Below are 23,679 nucleotides of genomic sequence, written 5' to 3' on the forward strand. Positions count from 1 at the left end.
GTCCATTAGCGTTCAGTTTACTGCCCAGCCCCTCTCGTGCTGCTTCAGGATTTTTGTGTGCTATGCAGCCATTTCCTTCCGCTAGCGCTGAGCTCTGGGGCTCTGTAACAAGCCCTGATGCTGCCCCGATGAGTCACCCTGTAAAACTGAAGCAGTCCCATGTGATTATTCACACACAAGATTTGGGCTCATCTGTCTGTAAATAAGCATGTGCTTGTCTACCTTGTTTTTCCAGTAAACTGCTGAAGCAGTGAAAGCGCTTTCTAGGCATGTGCCCTTGACACACAATGCTAAAAATAGGGCAGTTTGACATTGCTACAAACTCGCAGGCTTCCTAGCTGTCTAAAGAGTCACTCCCTCATTTAAGCAATCGTTCAAATAGGCACGGTTTCACTCGAGGTGTTCTGGAGTGGATATTTTGTGTCCTAATCTAATACATAAAACTTCCAATTTTATTTCTTCTGTGTATGAGCAAAGTTGGGCAGCATATCTGTAATGGTCTCCGTAACTTTTTATAATGTCACTGAAAGAGAGCAGAGGTGGGTTTCGGCCTGTTTAAGGCATCTGTGCTCTTTATGATATTGGTGCTTTATTGAGTATTTTAAGCACTTGTTTCTCTTGTGAAGTCATATTGCTGTCTTTTGTTCTGATTGTTGTCACCATTACTGAAACCACTTCAGACGTGGTTGAGACCTTGTTAAAAGAATAATCAGTTATATTAGCCAAAGCTGGTCTATTTTTGACTGTGCTTTTGTCATACCTTCCTTCCAAAAAAGCTGAACTAGTTAAGCCCCTGAAAGCATTTCATGCTGTTTTACTGGCGTGACACTGGGTGCACCGTGTGAAGGTTGCTGCACTTCCCTCAGAGGTGTTCCACAAAACTTTTGCTTTGGACCTGTGTGCTGTGCTGTGACACCATGTGGTGTTTGCCTCTGGTCATTAAGGAAGCAATTCCTCAGAGCACAGCCTGGTTGAAGCACAAAGCCTGCATTTGGAGCCTGATCCTGAGAGACAGCTCTGTGCTGGGTGTGGGAAGGGGGATGTTTAGAGCTGAGTATGTGAGGCCAGGGGGAAGGGGAGGGGAAGAGAGATTTATTTTAACTAACTGAAAGCTTAATGTAGCTTCCTTCCTTCCCTGCTTCCTTTGCCCCCTGCTTTACCTTTACAGTAAGAGCATACAATAGTCTGTGTGTCTTTATATCTGCTGCCCAAAAGAAATGGGTGGGTTTGCCCCAGACTGTCCTCCCAGCAAGCCTGTGCCATGTGGCGTGGCAGTGGTGTGAGGATGGCACAGGCAAAGCAGGCTCGGAGCAGGGGACAGCGCTGGGGGTGGTTGCTGTGTGAGCAAGGACTCTCTTCACCTCCCAGCCCAGGCAGTGGAAACGTGTTGGTCTGGCAGCCCTGAAAATTCTGCAGCAGTGGAAATGTGGTGTGTGGGGCTGGCTGAGCAAGCAGCATCTGTGGGCCAGGGACAGGCTGTGAAAAGTGTAAGAGATGTGAGCAAGCGCTGATTTTGGTAGGGCAGGGCTTTGCTTTGCTAGGTTGGTGCTGATGAGAGAGCAGTAGTCCATCTCATGGCCTCCTCATATGGCCTTGCTAATCAGCCTCCTGTTCTCTTGGTGTGGTTACAGCTGCTAACTGTGGTAGCCAGCTTACAGCTCAGCAGATCTGCTGCTCTAGGTGTCCCCTCTCTCTCCACTTCCTCATACCTACATAGGATCAAGGCCTTTCTCTTGTAGCTGGTATGACTGCAAGTCTTTCAGCTGTTCCTTAGAGGTCCTGTTTTGTGGGCTTTGGAGGGCTCTGGCTTCTGTGCTGCAGATGCCTTCAGAGCAGTTTGTGTTTTTTCAAGTTTTTCAAGCACATGGAGAGTGACCAGTGCTGCAGGGAAAAACCTGATGGGACTAGCCAGGTAGAAGGAAGACTCAGAGATTCAGTGCTGGGAAGCAGCATTTGCAGGGAGCCTTGGCTCTGCAAAGATAATTTGGCTTATGCCAAAATGATTGCCCTTTCAAACAGAATAGCTCTTAGGGCTTGCACGGTATCCTGCCCTATAGTAACACTTGGTGTTGCATGGAATTCCTTGATGCTTATAGCCACAAAACTCTTGAGTGACTTTCACTTTAAAATAATCTGAGATCCTTGAGAAAATGAATGCTTAGTCTCTGTACTTCGTCATTCTCTATTGCTTTAGAAGCAGAACTGAGGAGTTTGCAAGCTGTGCTTAGTTTCTTTCCCAGCTTGAGCCACTATAAAGAACAAGTTACACGGCATTAAAAGACAGAGACCAGGCTGTAAAGCAGTACAAATTAAGCTGTGCATTTCTAAATCATGAATAAATCTGAAAACCCTGTTGTATGAGAGAAATGGATGTCCCTGCATTTTTGAATCAGTCGCAGAAACGGCCTATGGTTGGGACAAAGAAAAGGGGAGGAACGTGACTCATGATGCATGAAAATATATAATTCAATGAAGTCTTTCACAGCTCATAAGCAACAATCAAAAAGGAGAAGAAACCCAGCTTAAAAAAATTCTAAGCATGAAAGGGCTTCCTCTGTTGGCACCCAACAGGTTGACACCCTTGGTGGAGTGGCTGCACAGCTTTGTAAGCAGTGCCTGGACTCACTTGGTGAGATTTGTGGCCAGCCACCCTCTCCAGCCTCTCACCCCTTTGTCACTATCTGCTATGGCTTTTGCCATCAAGTGCCCCTGGCTTGGCCAGAGCTGCAGTGTGGAGACGTGGTGCAGGAGAACATGGGCTGCGGCTGGTGAAGCTCCAGGTGCACGTGGCTCCCACCTTAGGCTTTCTCCCTTCTCTCTCTTGGTTACAAGGCAGGCTCTCTGCTCTTGCTGCTTACGTGCTCGGAGGTGCAGTGCAAAGGGCAGCTCTGCCTGCTGCAGCCACTCCCAGCCGTTCCTGCATGGAAGCCCTGGGGTCTGGTTCTGCTCGTGTGTGTTGGGAGTGCAGCCTCCTCGGCAGGGACGAGCGTTGCAGGCCATGAGCTGATTTCCACCACACTTCCTACAGCTGTGAGGCTGAACTGCACTATCTTGTTGCCAGTTTTGCAGTCTTTTGAGCTTTTCTTGGGAAGTTATTGTTGTAAACAGGCATGTGCTTCACATGCATGGTTTTGTGCTGGTGTTCTTAATGAGGGAGGAACATGACACGCCACAGCAGTACAGTGCATTGCAGTTGTTACACAGATGGCCATATCCTCGCGAGGTCTGGTTCGTATGGATTTACAACTGCGTGCTCGTTATTAGATTTGGAGCTGTGCATGAGTGCTGTTTGTATAGCTGTCTGCATATTTAAAGTTTGCACAGATACAATTCTTCTTGGTGATGCCTGGTAGAGAACCATGCTGTTTACTTAGCAGCTGACACTGGAAAAAAAAAGAAACCCCAATATACTTGTTGTGAAGGTTTGATTTTTCTGAAGCCAAATAAGTAAGCTCAGACACACTTTTGAGGGTCTAGAATATTTGTTATCTCTGCTGGGAAGGGCAGGGGTGCTGAGCTTTTCTGCTGATTGGCTTGTTCTGGATTATGGAATTTAAGTTTTGACATCCAAGTTAGAAAACTGAGTGTTTTTTGGAGCTGATTGGTGGTTTGTAACCACTGCAACAGCACAACTTATACTTCAATGGGGTAGTTTAGAGGTATATACCATGGAGCATTTATTCAGTTTTTATTATTATTGGCCAGTGCAAAGAGGTGATTGTATTTTATACAAAAACCCAGAATATTTCAGCCTCTCTGTACATAATTTACCACTTGGAATTTTGTAATTATGGTTCTAGTTGAGCTTGCAGTTGGTAACTCCAGAACTTGAACCATTTGCCTTCTCTCTGGTTAGAAAATGAGCATGTATTGAAAGGTTTAGGGCGACTGATGGCTGCTCTTTCTTCGTGGTGTAACAATTGAAGGACAGGCATACAGATGATATCCTGCCTGGTATGCTCGCAGCACTTCTTGGGGGTCATGTGCTGGTGATGTGTACTTACATATTGCAGTTAAACCTTATCAGAGCTTTGAAGCTGAAATTGCAAGTGTTTCCTCAAACTTTTTAAAGAAAATTTATTAAGAACTTTATTTTTCAAAGCTGATTATGGCTAAGAATTAAGAGACTTTGTAGTTTGTGCTATTGCATCTTGATACACCTCTGTTACAAACTCAGGTTGTCACCTGTTGTGTTCATGGCACTGCTGTGATTGGTAAGGAGGTCTTGTGTTGTCACTTGTTCTGCACTACTCTGACTGCTTTTCATGGTTGGCTTCCACTGCCATATTTAGAGGCTTTTTTTTATAGGCAAAAATCATATGTAAAAAATATCAGCCTTCAAACCCCTAAACCAAATCTTTGCTATCTTTTCTTTTTACAGCTGCAATCAGCTCCATGTACCCTTAGCATCCACCAGCTCTAGAGCTTTGTTTTCCCTTTTTCTTCAAATCACTGCACACCTATTTGATACTTCTACAATGCTTTTAATTTTCATTTAAGAACACAATAGAAAGTAGATTTGGAAAAACTAAAGGGAAGAAAAAAATCCTTGTAATACTGTTTTTTTCCTTACATACTTTGTATTTAAAGGGCAAATGTGTTTACACAGCTGTACTTATTTGTTCCCCCAGTATGTGAGCTATATGAAAGATGGATGATGTTTTGTGCCTATGCACTCATGTACAGATTTATATTAACAAATTATGTTTTGCTTTGTGACCCTATTTCTGTCTTTTAATGCTGCATAGCTTGCACTTCATAGTTGGCTCAAACCGAGAACAAAACTAAGGAGCTTGCAAGCACTTTGGTATGGTTTCTAAAGCAATAGAGAATGATGAAGTGCAGAATCTAAGCATCCATTTTCTGGAGTATCTTGGATGATTTAAAAGTGAAATTTATTCAAGAATTTGATGAATATAGGTTTAATCTACGCCAGTTACTGACATATCAAATTATATTTGTAGAGAAAAGAGTTTTAACAGAGGATATTCTCCCAGTGCTGAGTGGAATGGCTGTAGGTATTTCCTTTTATTTAGCACTGCCACCTCCTTTGAGATGAACATCCTCCTCTCTGCTACTTGTCTTGTTAGTCTCTTTACCCAAGTGTCTCTCTGGAGGCCTGGATTTGCTCTTTGTGTGCTATTGTAAGATGTATATGGGAACTTTGAGGGTATCTCCAGCAGGAGAAGTAAAACCTGACCAAGAAAGACCTAAGGGCATTAAGTCTTTCTACTGCCTTTCGTGAAGATGGAAGTCTTCAAGTGCATAAAATGTTTCAGTACCTGTTGTAAAATGGTAGAAGTCTTAATCAGTATAAAATCCATGGGATATGGGAAGGATATCTGGAGTGGCGATTGTCAAATTCATCTGTACCATCTGACTGTACAGATTCAAAGGTTGACTTGAAATCACTGAGGTATAGATGATTGTGCCTTAGGCTGGGTGAAATGACCTGGAGTTTAAACCTTGAATAGCTCTAGTGATGGTGTTTCATATAACTGTTTAAAGAATTTGGGGACCCCACCAAAAGTCAAAACCAACTTCAGTCTAATGCATCAGACTAGTCTTGGTTCTGACACCAGGTAGCTGCAGTTGTTGTGGGGCAAGGTCTAGATTTGGTCCTCAGCTGCCGTCCTGTGACATGAGCACTGGTGGTTGGGTTGACTGGACCTCAGCAGATACTGAAGGCCAGTGAAAGTGTTTGAACTTTAAGCCAATGTTCTGTGCATGCAGCTTTGTGTGTGTCCATATTGGCATTGTCCTCTTCAAAATAGTGCCTGTGGGGAAAACACCCCAGGTGCCTCAATATTGAGATAAGGGAACACAAGTACAGGGTGTGTACATGTCCAAAGTACAGTATTCAGATCTCAGAGTACAGGGTTTCTGTCTTATAAAAAGAGGTGCACGAAGCCTATTGTGTACTCTATGGCTGCTGTACATCTTTTCCTAAATTAGTAATTTTTGGTGTTGTAAAACTGTCCCTGGTAGACCTGCTCTCAGCTGCTGATGTGAGTTCTAGTCATATTTTTTTCTGTTTTGCCTGAGGAGTATTTAGCTATGAATACCTTTAGGAGGCCACTTGAACTGTATTTATAATAATAAACACAATTCTATGACAAGATGCTGAATTCAGTAAACAGTATTCCATATGTCCTACCAGACTTTGAGATGTCTCTTGAACCAATTGTGAATGAAGTGACCAATATTCATCCTATGCTAATGCTGTGCAGAGTTCTTTGAGACGTGTGTGCTGTGAACACATCCCACAACTTGTGTTTTTTACGCCTGAAGCAGCTTCTTGAGTCAGCTTGCTCTTCTATGCCGAGTCCTGGTACCCTGCAAGTAGGAAGGATATGAATGAATATGTATATTATGTTGTGTGTGTGGATATGCATTTATACACAGTAGAAGGACACTATTTTAACCTCTAGAAAGAGCATATAGTCAGCTGCATGCATTCAAGCACAAGCAGCTGCCATGCACATCTCTAGCAGTGGCAGTGAAGACCTGTGCAGGAGTGTGGAGAGAAATGGAGGGCTGGACCGCTTCTGTGAACAAATTTAAGTTATCCCAAGGATGGATTTGCTTAGGCTTACATCTGCCAACTGCCAAAACTAATTTGAATGTTATTCTAAGAGGTTTCTAGGAGAACAATATTCCATATTCCAATATTACTTAGGAGAATGTTCTAACATGGTTAATATGACCAGTATCTTCACTAGCTTCATGTTTTTCTTGTTAAAGCTTGCTTTTAGCATTTCTCCTGTGATGAAAAGCTAGCTGAAGGTGTTACCTGTCCCATAACAAGAAACAGATGAGAGGAAGTGGGTAATGGTTATTTGTTGGCTTTTTAAGAAATTATACCAAGTATTTATGTAACATGTAGTCACAGATGTAGTCAAGAGTGCAGATAAATCACACTTCCTTTTCCCAGAATTTGGACAGAGATCTCTTGAGTTATTTCTTCATTTCTTGTCTGAAGATATAAAAATACCACAGGCACTGAAGATTTTAACAAGAATTTTAATGCAGCCAAAACAGTAAGAAACATAATCTCATACAGGCATTGTTGTTCAGAGACTTAGGTTCTGTATCATCATCACATCAGAATTTCTTTGTTAGCTGGATGTTGGGAAGAAAAGAGGTAAGTTTTCTACTTAGAAAACCAAAATGGTAGTGGTGAGGTGGAGGACAAGGGGAGTAAGTGATTTTTTGATTCCCCCTGGAAAGCCCACTGCTTGGTTGTCTCATGTTAGATCCCTTCACATATGATGCCCTGTTCTTATAAATGTACTGAGGGGAAATTTTGTCCTCTAGTTTTAGTCAAGACTCATGGAAGGGAAAAAAAAAACATTAAAAAGCACTATAAGTTAGCATTGAGATGACTTCAAGGAAAAGATTGAGAGTGGAGCAGTTGGTCCATCAGTCCAGAAGGAAGGCCTGGTCATTTTCTCATCTAGAACTAGGTTGCTGACATTTTTGTGAATGTTCATTCTTGTGAGGATTCTTCTGAAAGGTTCAAGGAAAAAAAACACCAGGCAAACTGAAAGTGAAATCTGTCTTGTCTGTCTCTGGGCATGCAGAAATGAACATTAAATGAACCACTTTATAAATTTAACCTTAGAAGATGCCAGTTGACTGAAATTGGATATCTAGGACTATTGAAATGGCTGCCAGAAAAAGGAGGGTCCAAGGTAATTTCTCTGAGTTAAATATGTCTCTCATAATGCCTGGTGTGTGCTTTAGGAGCTGTTCTGTGATGGCCACTGCTGATAGAGGTTAAGGAGTGCCCTGCATTGTCCTGGTGGGAGACAATGCAAGAAATAAAGCTTGCATGGTTCCTTGTCACCATCTATTCATATTTTCAGAGCGTTAACCCTGAGGTGATTCCTTTATCATATTGGAAGGCATGAGAGCCTTCATTAACCACAAAGAGGGCACACCCTGTGCATGTTGTAGTGTGCAGAGGCAAAGTGTGTCTGCCTTAATTGTGCTTTTTGTTCTTGAACACCCCAGAGCTGGGCTGAAGGGTGACAAGGGGAAAGTCTGGGTTGGGTTTTCCCCTGCTCTTTCAAGAAAAAAAACTAATATGGTCATCAAAATGCATTGAGCTATACCTGCCTTTTTCTTGTGGAAGCTCACTATTGCAGATAAGGTTACATGCAGAAATTTTTCTGCATGCTAGTTGGGAATAACAGCAGATAAGTTGGAGCCTGCAGCTAAGATGAGCATGTTGGAGTGTCTGTTTACAAATCAAATATCTGCCTGGCATGGCCTGCCTTGGCAGCAGAGCTGCGTGTGCACTAAAATTAAAGAGGAGGCTGGAAAGGGAGACATTCCTTGTGTTCTGGGTTGGTCTCATTGGTTCAACAGTATGTACCGCTACTGTGCTGCTGGCATGGTAGCCAGCACAACTACAGTAGCACATTGTGCACTGGTGGGTAAGAGCTCAACAATAAGGGACTGGAAAAGACCACTTTCCATAGGGAGGTTTTTAGAAGGCTGAATATTACCAAAATAATTTCACAAAGCTATATAATCTGAAAAGCAACTGAAGTGACTGGTCTTGATCTGCTGCCAGACCTCATGGGGTATTGCTTTCCACAGGCTGCTGCAGCACATTCAGCCATGTTACCCCATCCCATAATTTTTTCTGCCATAACTGAGCTTACTATTTGTGCTGATTTGAAAGTTAACCATGCTCTCAAGAAAGCAGAGGGAAAAGTGATTTTACTGTTGCTATGTGGCAGAATGGCCAAATGCTTGCATGTATTTTTGGGGTGGTACAGAGTGTTTAGACTTTAAATACTAGCCAAGGGTATTCAGGTTTCTAAGCTTGCCTCTGTGCCTGGCAGCAGCTCCTCTAGTGTTGTCAGCCCTGCTTCCAGGGATGTTGTGATGTCCTGGAGGGGACAATATGGCAACCTGTAACTCTCACATTCATTTAAAGTCGAAGACATTAAATGTTGGTAAAAGGTCCCCAATGCGTGAAGCATTTTCTCTTTTTAAAGTAAAAAAAAAACCCTGTGATGTCCTCAGCTTCTCCTGCCTTGCAGTTTGGAGCAGTAAGCAGAAAGGTGCTGTTTGTAGTGCTTCCAGGAGCTGTGCTGGTGCAGAAGCCTGTTCTCCACATTCAGTGTCCGTGTTTTATTTAGAGTTTTTGACATATTCTCATTGCTTATTGGGAAGTTTGCTTCTAGTTTCACAAGAGGAGGGTGGTTTGGGCTTTTGCATTTATTTTCTTGGCATTTAAATATTTCTCATCTCCTCTGGCATGCTGCTCTCTGTGTCTTGTGGTCTTCATTCATAATTTAAGAACCTGTCTTTATAGCAGAATATGTGCAACCAGGTCCACCTTTATTCAGTTGACTCATGTCTGAAGACCATCTTGGAGTACCTCTGTGCTGAGCACAGCTCTACTGTGTTTATTAGAGGGTCTCGTCTGTCATGCTTCTGATTCTCCACTCTGCTCCCCTGCTTTCAAGTATCCGGGTGATGAAAATCATGTTGTCAGTGTTGTCTTGTGTTTTCTGGCTTCAAGGCTTCTGGTATGTGACTGTTTAAGCATTCTGAGCTATTTCTATCTCCCTGAAACCAAGCATCAGGGGGTGTGGTATGTGTAAGGGTACATGGTTATAAGGGAGTGTGTATTAGGTGACTTCTAAGGCTTCAGCTACTGTTTCTCTGTCTTTCTCATTTTTGTTCATCCTATGTTCCCTTGGACTGGTAAGCTGCTCTTCTGTGGCCACTGACCTGGGATCCTGATCTTCCAATTTGCTCCCTTCTCTGACCTGGTTATGATGCAGCTTGTCCCTAAATGCTGTTGTTGAGATTTTTTTGGATGGCTTTCATTACGCCCCTCATTTTGCAAGCTCCTCTAGAGCTTATTGTTTCCACAGTAGCTGGAGACTTCATCAATGTCCCTTCTTACAAGGCACAGATCAAGTTCCCTCAGAAATCTCTCCTGACCACTCCTGACTCACTGTTCCCCTCCATCCCCAGAAGACCTGGCAATGGCTGGCCACTGGTCCTTGTGTCCATCCAGCCTCCCAGCAAGGCTACACTTCCTTCAGCTGCCTGTTCTTCATGTTCATGTCTGGGCAGCCCTTGGCTACACCTGCAGGCTCTTTGGGCAGCCCTGATTTGGTGCTGCTTGTCATGCACAGCTGCTGATCTCATGCGAAGGGTGAGTGCCTCTAAGGCTTCAAAATAAAATTTTCCCCTGTTCTAGCAGCCTTCTACTACTGCTCTCTGCATCTTCTTGCTATCCTTAGCTCTGAATAGAATGTTCATTCTTATCCAGATGCCATGAGCAAGGATTTCAAGATCTGTGGCTCCTTAAATATTCAACAGGCGAATAACCAAGATTTCTTAGTTCCTCTTACACTGCCTCCTCTTTTTTTCCATGTCAGTAGCACAGCACTGAAGTACTCTTTCCCTCAGTGCCTAAAAATCTAATTCCCCTTCTGTTGAGCTGAGTATTTAGCTATGAATCAGTGAAAAATCAGAATGAAGTGTGCATTCATACAGGCGTATTCTGGGATTTACACTCCTACTTCCCTTATTTTAAACAGTGCTGGCTTTTTAAATGTCAAAAAAATTTAAATTTTAAGTTTTTTTAAGGAGAAGGAGTTGTTTTGATAAGGGAACACAGTTTGTTGTACAGTAAATGTGAAAGTGGTAAATGGCATACAACTTCTCTATGCTCTGCAGTACTTTTCACCTTTACTCTTAAATTTTACTGCTACAGATTGTTTTTATTAATGTTCAGGGAAACGTTGCTGTAGAGAGTTATAGTACTTTCAGCAGAGGATGGCTTGTGCAGCTACTTACAGAGCAGCAATGAAACATGACTTGAGACACTTATACAAATATTTGCAGTGCCTGTTCAGAGCATAAGAAAGAGGTTGCATCAAAACTGAGTCCAGGCTTATGGAAAACAGCAGGTTTGTGTCGATAGGTTTTCCTTAAGACCATGTGTATCTGTCTAGTGTAACCAAACTGCTCAGATCCTTGCCACAAGGATGACTTTTGCAAAGGATAGCTCTGCTGAATAAAAGAACAGCAAACACGCCAAAACTGTATATCATCCACATTATTTAATATTTCCTCTTTCCTCTATGAATTCCAATGCTTGTAAGGAATGAGGGTAGGTTTTTTTCAGCTCTATATAATTATGGAGTAATAACTACTGCAGAGTGAGGGCAACAGTGTAAACTTGCCTCCTTTGTGATTGCATTTCTTTTGTTTCCCCTTTAAAATTAGGGGAAACATTCTAATTTTATTAATAATGTGGTTGAACAATAAGCTTCAATGTTTGAGAGCTTGCTGGGGACTGAATACATTCTGCAAATGGAATGCTCACTACTTTGTAGAAGGCCCTGAATGCAAGTAGATGGAAGTGAAGATCACTCTTACACCCTAGGTATAATTAACTTATTTAATTGTGGCCCTTTTCCTTGAATTGTTCCAGTGATCTTACTCTTCATTTGACTGCTCCTTCAAAACTGACTCTTAAGAGTAATTCATAGTCCATAAGCTGTCAGCTAATACTCGGCATTCACACTGTGAATTGTTTTGTTTTGCTACATATAGGTCAAATGCTATTAACATAGTGCATATCTTGAAAACTTAATTTCTAGTTTAGATAGTTGCAGTCAAAAATTTCTGGCTATTTGTAAACATCCTCTTAAACCTTACCTGTCAGATTAGTGCATGAGTTGGCCTTAATACTGGGATTCTTTAAAGTAGACTGGAAAATCTCACAGATCTTGGTAAATTTTTGTTCAACAGAATTTCATTATAATGTTTCTTTAAGGGAGATTTTAGTAACTTGGTTTTGAGTGCTTAGAATATGTACATCTTAATTTTTATGACTGAGTGATTAGGTAGCCACTAGATTACATGTTTTACCAGAGAAATTTTCTGCACTCAAAAAACCTATGTTTCCCCTTTGCTCCAAGGTTCATGTTTTTGAAGTCTGAAGGCTTTGACAGCATGTAGTTGTTGTTGTTTGCAAAGCTTTCATCTCTGTGTTAGCACTGTGGAAACCTTTTCTGTGGATTTTATTTCAATTCAGTTTTGCAGCTCAAGTAACTCCAGCACTTGAAGTTGGTGTATTTGTTCTACCAGGATCACTCCTCGTTATAAAGTGTATATAATTTTTGCTTTTGTTTGATCCCAAGCTTCAGTTCTTGAGTCTTGCCTACAACTCCTCTCCACTTACTTTTTTCAGCGCCCAGTCCTTACAGAAGGGACTAGGTAAGGTTGCCCTCTTTCCTCCCCTTTCCCTGGAAACAGCCACAAAAACGAGGAGAGGTGGGTTAAAAAGAAAAGGGAAAAAGTCTTCTCTAGCTGTGGGGATTGACTCACATAATTTCAGGTATAGCTGGTACAACTGCTTGGGTAACTGGGCTGCCCTGTGAGTTACAGGACAGCTACTGATGGTCTGCACTCAGGGCAGGAGATTTGTCATGCCGGCATATCTAGAGAGGTGAAGTATATGGTGTATACTGATAGCTTCAGGGAAAGTTTTGGATGGGGATATGCAGCACTGCAGCCCATGTGCCTGTAAACCACTGTAAAAGCAAACAACAGCTCCATCCCTTCAGCAGTCTCTTGTATGTCAGAGCCTCTTTGCTTAGAGGCCAAACCTGAAATGTCTGGTCCACAGCAGTGCTCTCCTTAGTAGAAGTGCTGGGAAGCCAAAGGCATGGCATGCATCCTATGGATGACCATTTTAAAAAGGGAGAGGGGGAACCTTATAACTCCAGAAAAATGCTTCAATCTTTTTATAGTTTTTCCTGGTTATAAAGAGATTTGAGATATTCATGAAGTGGTTGTTAAGGACTTATCTTTTTCGTGAAAGCTTGTCATTTTACATCTTGTGCACAATAGAGGGAATGTCTCAGATGTGATCTCCATCTGAGTTATAATATACTTTTTATCTGCATTAATCTGTGAACTAAATCCATTTTACAGGATTTTCCTCTGTGATTCCCTCTATAATTTTTGGATGGTTACAAGCACATCTTAGCAGAAATTCTTAATGTTAAAATATGGGACAACCTTCCCAGGAAAGATTTCCCTGGTATCAAGCTCTGGCTTGGCTCTGTTTCTACAAAGCACAGTCATATCTGTACCAGAGGGAACACTTTTAATTCATGTGGCCCCTTCTTGAAATTATGCCTGTGCCCTTGTGGAGAGATTTCTCTGAATTTGTAATTGTTGATAGGTTCCAAAAGATGATTTGAAAATTGATTTTTTTTTTTAAGCTGACAGATATTTGTTATAATTGCAGGATTCCAGCTTTACAGAAGGCATTTTTTTGAATGCACAAACTATTATTGTGCTGAAACTAAAAATATCAGGCTAGAACCAGCCTTGTAAAACAGTAATGAAGTGGCATCAAGACTTTTAAATAGCTACTGAAAATAGCTTTTTAAAGTGCTATTTTTGCACACACAGACAAAAGAGAGTAAAGTGTATAGGAGAAATACAATTTTCCCTGATAAAGCTTGCAATTAAAAACACATTTTCTGTAATGACATGGAGGTAGCAAAATTGAGAGGAGTGAAAGGTTGAAGGGGAAAGGAAAAACCATAGATGATTCTGTTCTAGTTTTCATGGCCCAGAGCAGGACACAGCAGCTTGCACTGTCAGGCTGGGCCACAGCCTTCCTGATGGAGACCAGTGCTTGATGCCTCCACAGGAAAGTGTTGAAACTGCCAATAAGGCACTGACTGTATCTCGGTACAGTGCTGTGAGTAAAGCGGAAAAATCATCCTTTAGCCCAGAGTATCTTCCAAACATTCTTTTAAAATTTGCTGGTTCCCTTGCTTTTGTGTAGACTATCATTTAATCAGAGTTGGGTAATGAGTGTTCAGTGGATAGTAATGCTTTTATAACTTTTTTTTCTTTCCCTTTGGCAAAGTACAAATGACATCGTAGAAGTAGTGAAGAATGTTTCCACTTAAGCTGTCCTCCTCAGCTCGAGAGGAGGCAGATGAACACGAGCTAGTGTTGCTGCTGCATCCTACTACGTTTCACAACACCCATCTGCCAGCCTGGCATGTGATCCTTCCCTCATGCCGAGCCACAGAAATGTCCTGGTAGCCTGTCTGCCTGAGGAGGAGGGGGCCCCAACAGTGCCCACAAGGAGCTACTGGGAATGGGGATAAACTCCATAAAACAGCAGTTCCTGCCTTTAAGGACCAGTCAGTGTGACGGTGCTTTTTAATTTTCTGGAAATAAGGATGGGTACTGAATCAGGAGTGTTAACATTAGTGTTAACCTGGCTCATAAACTCCAGTGTTATCTAAAACTGCTCTTGAAGTTATAGCTTTAGTGTGGAGAGAGGGGAGATTAATGAAGTATTGTAGAAGATATTGTGAGGTGCTTAATTGTATTCAGATAACGTTGCATAAATACTTATTCTCTGTGTTTTCAAACTTGTTTTCATTTAATTTAAATGAAGGGTGAATAGAAGCTGCCAATTTGGCTACCTCTACATGATTCGTTATTTCATAATACCGGTATCATGTTCCCTCTCACTCCTTTCCAAACTGAATTATCCTGCTCCCTTTAATCTCGTTGCGAAGGAGGCCACCCATGCATCTAATAAGTGGGGTTTTTTGCTTTTCTCTTAAACATTTCTCAAGTACTTTTTTTAGCCTTGTAGACCATTTAATGCCATTTGTCAGCCTTGATACTATGATTTTTCTTTCTCCATCTCATGCATCCTTAGCATAATGTACACTAATCTTTCTTATCAGACATTAAAGAGACTATTTCCAGCTTAGAGTGTAATGTGGGAACATGAAAGCTCATGAGAACTTTTTTGTGTGCTGTGTTCAGCACCTGGGCTAATTTTGTAGCCCAAAAATTTCTTTTGAAATTTCTTCTATTTTCAGAGCTTTATTAGAATATTATTCTCTCAGTGGATTTTTCTATTGCATGAGTTATTTTTTGAAAAAAAGGAGAGAAAGGGAGTTTTGATACTTACGTACTGATGTTATCTGTAATGATTTATCATGTTGCTTATACTTGTTGGGTTCCTTTTTTTTTTTTTTTTTAGAAACCAACCTTCTATTGGTAAATTATAGTAATTATACTTTAAGCAATTTCTTACTTAGCAGATTCAAGGCAGATCCTTTTAAATGTTATTTAATATTAATGTGGTTTTAAAGCACTTAGCCCTCTTTCCTCTACCTTTTGTAAATATACACAGGGTTGTTTGTGTATATATATAAAAATTTAAATGGTCCAGCAGTATTATCTGGAAATACTTAAACACATGTGGTAGGTGGAGCTAGTTATAATAGTTGTACTCACAGTTGCATATGATGCTTTACCTGAGACCTATTTTCAGTTGCTTTCTATGTTTCGCTTAATTCAAAACACCGAAATTGAAATAGTCCACAACATCCCTTACCTCCTTATTCCTTTTAAGTGAGCATTTCAGAAGTCCTACAGTGACAGCAAGGTAAATGAGGACCTAGTGTTTGCTGTTAGCACTGTAGGGAGGGGCTGAGGGCCAGAGGGTGGCTCTGCTGTCACCAAGTCCAGCCTGTGTAGTGGAGATGAGCAGTCCGTAAGAGTTGTGACCCAGTTATTCACCACACACTTTCTTAATTTGGTAGCCAGTTGAGGACTTTACAAACCCTTCTGAGGAAGACAAACCCTTTTGGTTAGGGGAATTGAATTTGTTGCCATGGCAAACTGAATCCTGCATGTTCTGGTCTCTGGTGCTGTGCTAACCTCCCTAAGCAGAAGTTGCTATTAGTTGCTAACAGTGTCTTCAGCTTGTCTTGTGATGAGCCTGAGGTCTTTCTTGCAGAAGTGCTGTGTTCCCCTTACTACCAGAAGTGGCTTTGAAGCTGCCCTTTGAACACACAGACGTGCTGAGCACTATGGAAAATCAAGCCCTTGGTGTCCAAATTGGTCACTCAATTAGTAGTTCCTTTGACAATTTTGTCTTTGTTCTCTGTGGTTCAGCATTACATTCTTAAAACCCTGGTAATGCCACCTAAACAGAATTGTATTATAGGGTAAACTTATTATTAGTTTTGAACATTTGGATATAACTGTAAGTTCCCAGGAGAAGAATTCACTCCAGGGTTTGTATGGGATGTGGTAAATAAGCCAGAGTTATTGTTTTCAGGCGCTGCCTTTCTGGTGTGTGCAAACAATGACTTCAGCAGCTTCCAGGCTTATTTTTCTGATTCTTCCAGACTATGGTCATGGTTTCATGAGACAGTAAACTGGGTTTTGGAGGGCCTACAAGATGAAAAACACCATCACCACACGCTGCAGTGCACTGAGCCATTGCAGACTGGCTATGCCTATTCAAATGTCTTCACGAGGTTTTGGAAAAATAACTGTGTCCTGGCAGACTGAATTGGGTGTTTCATGTCCATGCTGCTTTGCCTTTACAAGGAGCCAGCATGCTCTGACCGTTTTGGTGAACATGGGTAAAGTTGCTATGTTTGGGCTGTGGAGGGATGGCAGTGATGCAGAGAGGCTGCCCAGGCTGGGAGATGCACTGGGTGACCTGGAGCTGAGCTCACCTGTCCGCCACAATCTCCATTCAGGCAATGCAGTGTTATCCAATTATTACACCTTTCAACAACAGCCACCAGGAATTTATTAGGGGCTTCTTCATTTTAATTTTCCTTGTAAAGCCATGCTAACTGGGATCTTGTTGGGGATATTGTTTCTTTTTACCAACCAAAAATAATGCCAAACTGAAGGTGCTTTGAGGAGCCTTTTTGCCGTGGTCAGTTGTTGGCAGCTGGTGTGGCTGTGAGAGGAGTGGCACCTCTGCCAAGGTAATGTCACACCTCCAAGTCACAAAATGCCAGGTCTGCTCCTGCTGCACTGCAAATTCTAGTACACCGGGGCCTGGTGAGGGCCACATCAGACTAGTTAGGCTCAATTAATATAATTAATGGAAAATGGCATTATGGCGATTTTTGTTTGGTGTTTTTTTTTGTTTGTTTGTTTGGTTTTTTTTTTTTTGGTGGACTTGGGTATATCAAGAAAGTACTTGAAATATGCAGATGGCATTTGTGGTTCAGCCAGGCTCAGTATCTGTGATATCAGCACTGCTCTTTACCCACCCACATCCTCCTTTCTTTACCTGGCTCTTTTGTTTTCCTTCACCACACCCTGTCCCATTCCTCCCCCCCATTTAATCAAAATTGCTTGTTTGATAAATCACATTGTACACTCAAAGTCTTTGCAGCCAAAAAATTTTATGTGGTTTTTCTACTGAATTACCCTAATACTTCTGTCTCTTTTAGCCCCTGCTATTTATGATTTCAGTTGTGTTGTGTAATTTTAATTCCTTGTCAACATGACACAGGAGTCATGGAAGCAAGGGGGTGGTGGTGGTCTAATGGATTTGGTCTACATTAATGGAGAAAATAACTTCAGGTTCTCCAGCACCACTGTGACATTCCTGTCACTAAGTGCATGTGTGAGAGAGAAACAGTATGGATAACTGTGCTTACAGACCAGATGTCTTGAGACTAATTTCCTTACAGTGTACAGCAGAAGTCCTACAGCACTATAAGATGATGTGTATAAAATAGTCTGCTCTGAAAGTGCAGAAAACTGCTCTGATATGTTCAAAAGTGCTACTTCTAAACCTGTGAAATCTGTATGAGAACTGTGCTATTTTAAAGTGTGCATCAAGCGCTTGGTTTCACTGAAGAGTAATGTTTCCTTCCTTTTTTTTCCATGTAAAGCAGCCTTGATTTGTGGGGCTTGGTGTAGGGTAATGCTGTTTATAATGAAGTCAGAATTGGCTTTTAGAGCCTGATGAATGAAAGTCCACAGTATAAGACTGCAGCTTTTTGTGAGAGAGACATCTGTGCTATAACAAGAGCAGGAGACCCAATTTGGACAACTGCTAGAAGGAGAGCTCAAGAAAAGGAAAGACCTTTTTTTCTAGCTTAGATTAAATATTTGTACAAATAAACTTTTCAGCTGCTCATCAGAATTGCTGCTGCACCACCAACTTGGCTTTGAAATTTGGTCTGATTGCCCAACAAGGCTGTACACGAAGAGTGTTATGGAAGAGCAGCTCAAACAAAACATGTTTGTTTTGCAGCAGAACTATGGGCTTTGGGCTAGAGAGAAAAATTAGGGGAGAAGGCAAAGATAGTGAGAGACGTATGAAGAAATGAAAGATGTGAATAGAAACTGACTGTTGCATTTAATACATGTGAAGCAAGAAACACGTGCAGGAATTGAGTTCTGTGTTTTGAAAGTGAGTTACAATAGAGGATCTGGCTTTGAATATGACTGCAATGACTTTTCCCAGCTGGATCAGCTGGTTCAGTTAAAAGTGTTCTCACTCATGAAGCTTAGTCCTCACACTCACTCACACATACCCCAACTGCTGCTGAAACTTTTATACTAGTGCATTTTAAGTACAGTCTAGTTAAAAGGCTACCTCTGCAGTGTTGATCTCACTTAAAATCCTGCTGCATGAGGCTGATAATGATGAAAATTCAAGTTTCTCCTGAAGACAGTGCTGTAGAGAGCAAGTATCTTTGACCAAAGAGGATTGTTTCTCCTTTTGGTTAAAGCAAGTTCCAATCCTTTGAGGAAACTTCTCATAAATCTGTTCAGTAAAGCAACTCTTTTAAAAATATGGGAACCCAAATCACTTGGATTAAAGCCCAGATGGACACTGTCTCTGACCGAAATGGATCAGAAGATGATTAAGGAGCAGCATAAGTGGAGAGCTCCTGCTGGAGAGAGGGGTGTGATGCTGAATATGCCATTCTGGGCTGCTCCTCAGCATTAACAGCAAAGCAAGTCTTTGGGTTCTTAGGCTCCTGGGAGCAGATGCAAGGGATAGAGTGTTGAGAATTTTCCAATGGCTGATCACCAACATGCTTGAAAGTACTTTTTAGAGAAAATGTGTCTTTCAAAAGTTGTGTGGATTTAGCTTTAAAGCATTTCTTAATGAAGATGGTGACTTTAATATGTGGGTCGCAATATAAAGATATGTTTAGCCCAGAATATAGATTTAATATAGAAATATCTTACAAAATATTGATTAGTTATTACCAAGCAAACCATAGAAAATATAGATTAATTGATTGGTGATTTGTACCACAAACTGTTGCGGTACATTTGGTATTCTAGCACTGCTCTTTGCCTGTATGAATAAGGATGAAAATGAAATTCTGTTTGGAAATGATGCAGCTTTGGGGCAGAATGGCCATGAGCTGGTGGTCTGCACAGTTCAAACATAATAACAGCTAAACACATTTGCTCATGTTGTGGCACGGTCTGCAGTGTAGAACAGCATATGTGTTGGCATACGGTAGGGACAAAGGAATTACTTTATCAGACTAATGAACTCTTTGGTGTCTTATTTCAACTACACATCTCGGAAAGGATCTCTAAGCCAGGAAAAGCTTTGCTGTTCTTGTTTTAAATCCCTGACCCCACCTGAGATTCTGTTAACCCAGTGGTTTCAGTGGATCCCTTAAGCAGTCTGTGGAAGAAGGTTTTCCTCTAATCTCATGCTGTGGCTCTCTTGGCTTGTGTGAGGTACAGCTGCAGACCTGCAAGATCTCACAACTCTCCTACTCATATGTGCCAGTGTTTTAATTGTCTTAAAAGCGTCCTCCAGAGACTTTTAATATATTTTAATCCCCTGGAGCATCTCTGCTTCAGTAATACTTAGCAAATTTCAGAGCAAACATTCACTAAGAATACAATTGTCAGATCTGAGGAGCAGCAGAAAAATTATTTTTTAGGGGATTGAAAAGGCAAACTCTCAGACTAGGCTAATCTCTACTTGTAGACTGAGAGGACAATTAACAACTTGTCTATGAAAACAAAACTCTTGCCAAGAAAACTTACTAGAGTCTCTGCAAGAAGCACGGGGAAATTCTGTAGTAGAAGCAGTAATGCAGTGCTCTAACTTGGTGAGCACTGCATTGACTTTTAAATACCTGGTATGAAATGTTACCTTTGAAACATCTATGTGCAGTTTAAACTTTAGTAGGTGGTAAAGAGTGGAAATTGCACTGATATAGGTTGTCTCCAGGTTTGGTATATAAATTGCAGTTTATCTTAGAAATATCTTTTACATTGTAGTAAAAGTATGTGGTAGATTGATAGATTATAATTTAGGAATTTCAATGTCGTGAAGATGTAGACTGAATTTTACCTTTTTACATTTTTAGGGACTGGGGTTTTGTGCACACTTGATTGCTGGTTATAGCAAAGGGAAGTGTGCTGCAACGGGAAGCAGCACAGATGCTTTTTTAATGCCTACTGCCTTCCTTTTATCTTTGCTTCCTTGTTTTCTTCCTTTCCCAAAGGGGTTTCCTCCCTTTCTTACTTACATTTCCCCTTAAGAGATAAGCTTAAGAAATGTCATTTTGGTTACAGAAGGGAGTGCAATCTTACTTTTTTTACTTCTTGGTGTAAATTGTGGACTTTTCCAGCATCAGTTAAATTTGAGACGAAACGTTAGGATGCAGTACACCACAATGCTGCACTTATGTCTGTGTTAGTTACTGCCAGAGTCACCATTTTCTGCAACATTATTTCTCCCCAGGAAGAAAATAAACTCTATACCATGTGAATTTTAGATGTGGTACAACTGTGGGTGTGTTAATGCTTTTACTGGAGTACTCTGACACCCTGATTTTTCCCCAGAAGCTTGTGTATTTCCCCCTTCTTCATCCTCCATTTGACAAGAATAAAACTATGCAAAATACAACTACTTAATTTAGATTCCTTTTGCCCCTTGTCACATACATTTGCCTGTTTCTTCCTAGCTTTCTACCAAAGGAAAAATTAATTGTGACTTTCAAATAATGGTGAAGATACTGTTGTGAGTGGTTCCTCTGGCATGGTGATCTTTGAGAAATCTGCCAAATAATTGTGTAACGGCTCCTCATGTGTTGGTTATTCTTGCTACCTTCTCTGCACGGACACTTCCCTACTGAGGAAGAGAATAACACTTTTATGTACAACCTAAGTGTGTTGGGAGGAAAAACCCCAATAACTCCAAACAGGGACCAAGTTAGATATATGTTCTTGGAAAACACGGAGAAAGTTTTATTTCTGATTTGCTGCTCTCTAATTCTTTGTGCCTCTGCTTTAGCCCACTCTGAGAACAGCTGACTTGGAGGTTTATTTTTAAAGTTTGGAATATAAAGTCCAGTATGCCTTCCTAAGGATACACTTGGTGTTTTCACATTAATGAGATTTTAAATGCAGAGTTTCTGGTATGACAGAGAAAACAAGCAATGTGTACTTGATCTTCCTGGAATAATAATTTCTTCTTTATTGGAATGGCTGTCTTAAAAGATCTGTATTCTCCTACAATAATTTTTAAAATTCTGGTGGTTTTTAGATGTTTTTTTGTTTTGTCAATTCTGCTTTAAAATTTAAATCTGTAATTTCTTTTACTTCTTATAGGTGCTGGATAGTTTGTTAGCTCAGTATGGAACTGTGGAGAACTGTGAGCAAGGTACTGTTTCAACTATCAATTTGCTTTTAAATTTGTAGTGGGAAGTGTGTGCACACTGAACTTACCCTCCTTTTGTTGCATTTTCCTTTCTAGTGAACACTGACACGGAGACTGCAGTTGTAAATGTAACATATGGCAATAAGGACCAGGCTAGACAGTAAGTATCTTATTTAGTAGTTTCTGTCACCTAACTTGCATTTTGGAGTTCTTGTTGTTGTGTCTTTATATGTAACTTTGCTTCTGATCATGTCACCATTTTAACAATATGTTAAGCCTTGACTTTTAACAAAGTCTGTAATTCACATTAATTAACAATTTAAAAAAATCAACTTTTCTTTCATTTTGATAAAAAGTAAATTAATAATCTCAAAAAAATGGAAAAATTGAAGAAATTTACCTTACTGGGGAGAGCAGAAAGTTAATTTGCCAGTGAGAGAGGATGGGAGTTACTGTTTAATGATATTTTTTAGCCATGTTTTAGTGATGCCCTCTTGCAGTGTTCATTGTTTTGTATGTTTCTTAACAAACAATCATAGCAAAAATTACAGGGGAAAAAAAAATGTAGCTGCTAACCAGAATACAGGGCTTTTTCATTAGAAAATGCTGTTTCCAAACACACAAAAGGTGTAATATGCATACCTAAAATAATTTATTTGGTATTTTAAAAATTTAGGCCACATATTTTATTCTTGCTTATATCTTCAGTAACTGAGAACGTTTAATCTAGATATTAAAATTTAAAAATATTTTACTTAATAATTGTTTGTGCATACTTTTCCTTTTAAAATGTGTATTATGTACCATGCTAAAGATTTAATTTTGCTTCTCTACCATAAAAAAATGACTTGTGTGGTTCTTAAGTTTTAACCTGGTGACACAAGCTTACTTCCTCTCTTTCTAGTCATAGCAGGTCAAACAAAACCAAACTCATGGAATAGCCTACAATGATCTTTCTATTTTAACTTTGAAATTTCTGCCACCTTGTGGCAAACTAAAACCAGCAGTTAAGATGCAGAGTGTGCTTATGGTATGCATTAATTCAAAACTACAAATGAAATAATATTTGTACATATAATTAAGTAATTATCATCCATGCATAACTTGAATGCAACACATGTATTTAATCTTCCAAAGCATTAGGTTACTTGTAAATGTATTATAAGCAAATGTGATGGGAAACTTGTGTCAGTGGTGTCTCCTGTGTAAGCTGGAGCTGAAGGAAACAGTGTTTTCCTTGAATTCCCTATTTAACTTTTCTCAAAACCTGAATTGTTCTAACAAGTTCTTCAGGTTCTCCTGTTGCTTTTGATTCTGTTTCATAGCAATTAAGAAAGGCTGTATTTCTAGTTCTGAAGAAATTTACAATGGTGCAATGTAGCAGATTAATACTACGTATGCCAGTTTCTCCTTTGAAAATATAAGAAGGAAATACTAAAAATACCGTTGAAAGAAGCACATATTTTTTTTGAACTGTCATCTGTGATGTGCGTTCCTGGACTTGTGCCCTCCCTTGTGAAGATGCAAACAACAGTTTCTTCCCCAGCTTTATGTGCTAAAATTTAAGGTCAATTGCAAGGAAATGCTGGGGTAAGCAAAGACTGTGAAGAAGTGTCTAAGAGAATGTTTTCTTTTTCCTAAGAAACCATGTGACACTAACAGACAACCTCTTGAGTCTGAAGCAGGCAAATTGGCACGCAGCATGGATGTTGTAGGGGAGCTGTAGCGATACAGGTTGAATGACAGCAGTTTGGTTCCTTGGAATGGGTAGGGAATGTGGAGGAGCACTGATGTGCATTTGTGAATGCTTTCACGTGACACAGGTTTTCTAAGCAGATAAGTCCATATTATGTTCAAAAAATGTTAGCTGAGATGGAGTCTGGGAGGTGACCTTGCAACTGTTTAGAAACCCCTAGGAGAAATGGCTAAATCAAGGTGTTTTTAGGGAAAAAAAATGAGGAATTGGTATGAAGGTTCACTACAGGACCTGCATATGTGTGGGTTTTCCATAATGACTGCAGTGCTGTGTCAGTGAAATGGTTTTCCCAGACACTGACCTAGCTTTGCTGCTTGGAACTGGCTGTGGGGGACGACTGTGGCAGTGGAGAGGGAGTGTGCAAGTGTTGATAGCTGATAAAGGCAGTGCTGGGCATCCTATGAAGGACATGCAG

At 40.6% G+C, this 23,679-nt stretch overlaps 1 protein-coding gene across 4 annotated transcripts in view; it reads left to right on the forward strand.

The window, feature by feature from the left end:
- IGF2BP3 (insulin like growth factor 2 mRNA binding protein 3) overlaps nucleotides 1-23,679 on the forward strand; it is a 110,984-nt gene that overhangs the window by 48,684 nt on the left and 38,621 nt on the right. For 3 of the 4 annotated variants that reach the window (XM_068208845.1, XM_068208852.1, XM_068208859.1), the window contains 2 exons: nucleotides 21,460-21,511; nucleotides 21,605-21,668. In XM_068208845.1, coding sequence (XP_068064946.1) covers nucleotides 21,460-21,511; nucleotides 21,605-21,668 — 116 coding nt within the window. Of the gene's footprint in view, nucleotides 1-317; nucleotides 402-21,459; nucleotides 21,512-21,604; nucleotides 21,669-23,679 lie in introns of those variants that run through there. The other variant, XM_068208865.1, reaches the window with a different exon arrangement.

This window comes from Anomalospiza imberbis, chromosome 1 (assembly GCF_031753505.1).
Source record: "Anomalospiza imberbis isolate Cuckoo-Finch-1a 21T00152 chromosome 1, ASM3175350v1, whole genome shotgun sequence".
Taxonomy (NCBI): Eukaryota; Metazoa; Chordata; class Aves; order Passeriformes; family Viduidae; genus Anomalospiza; species Anomalospiza imberbis.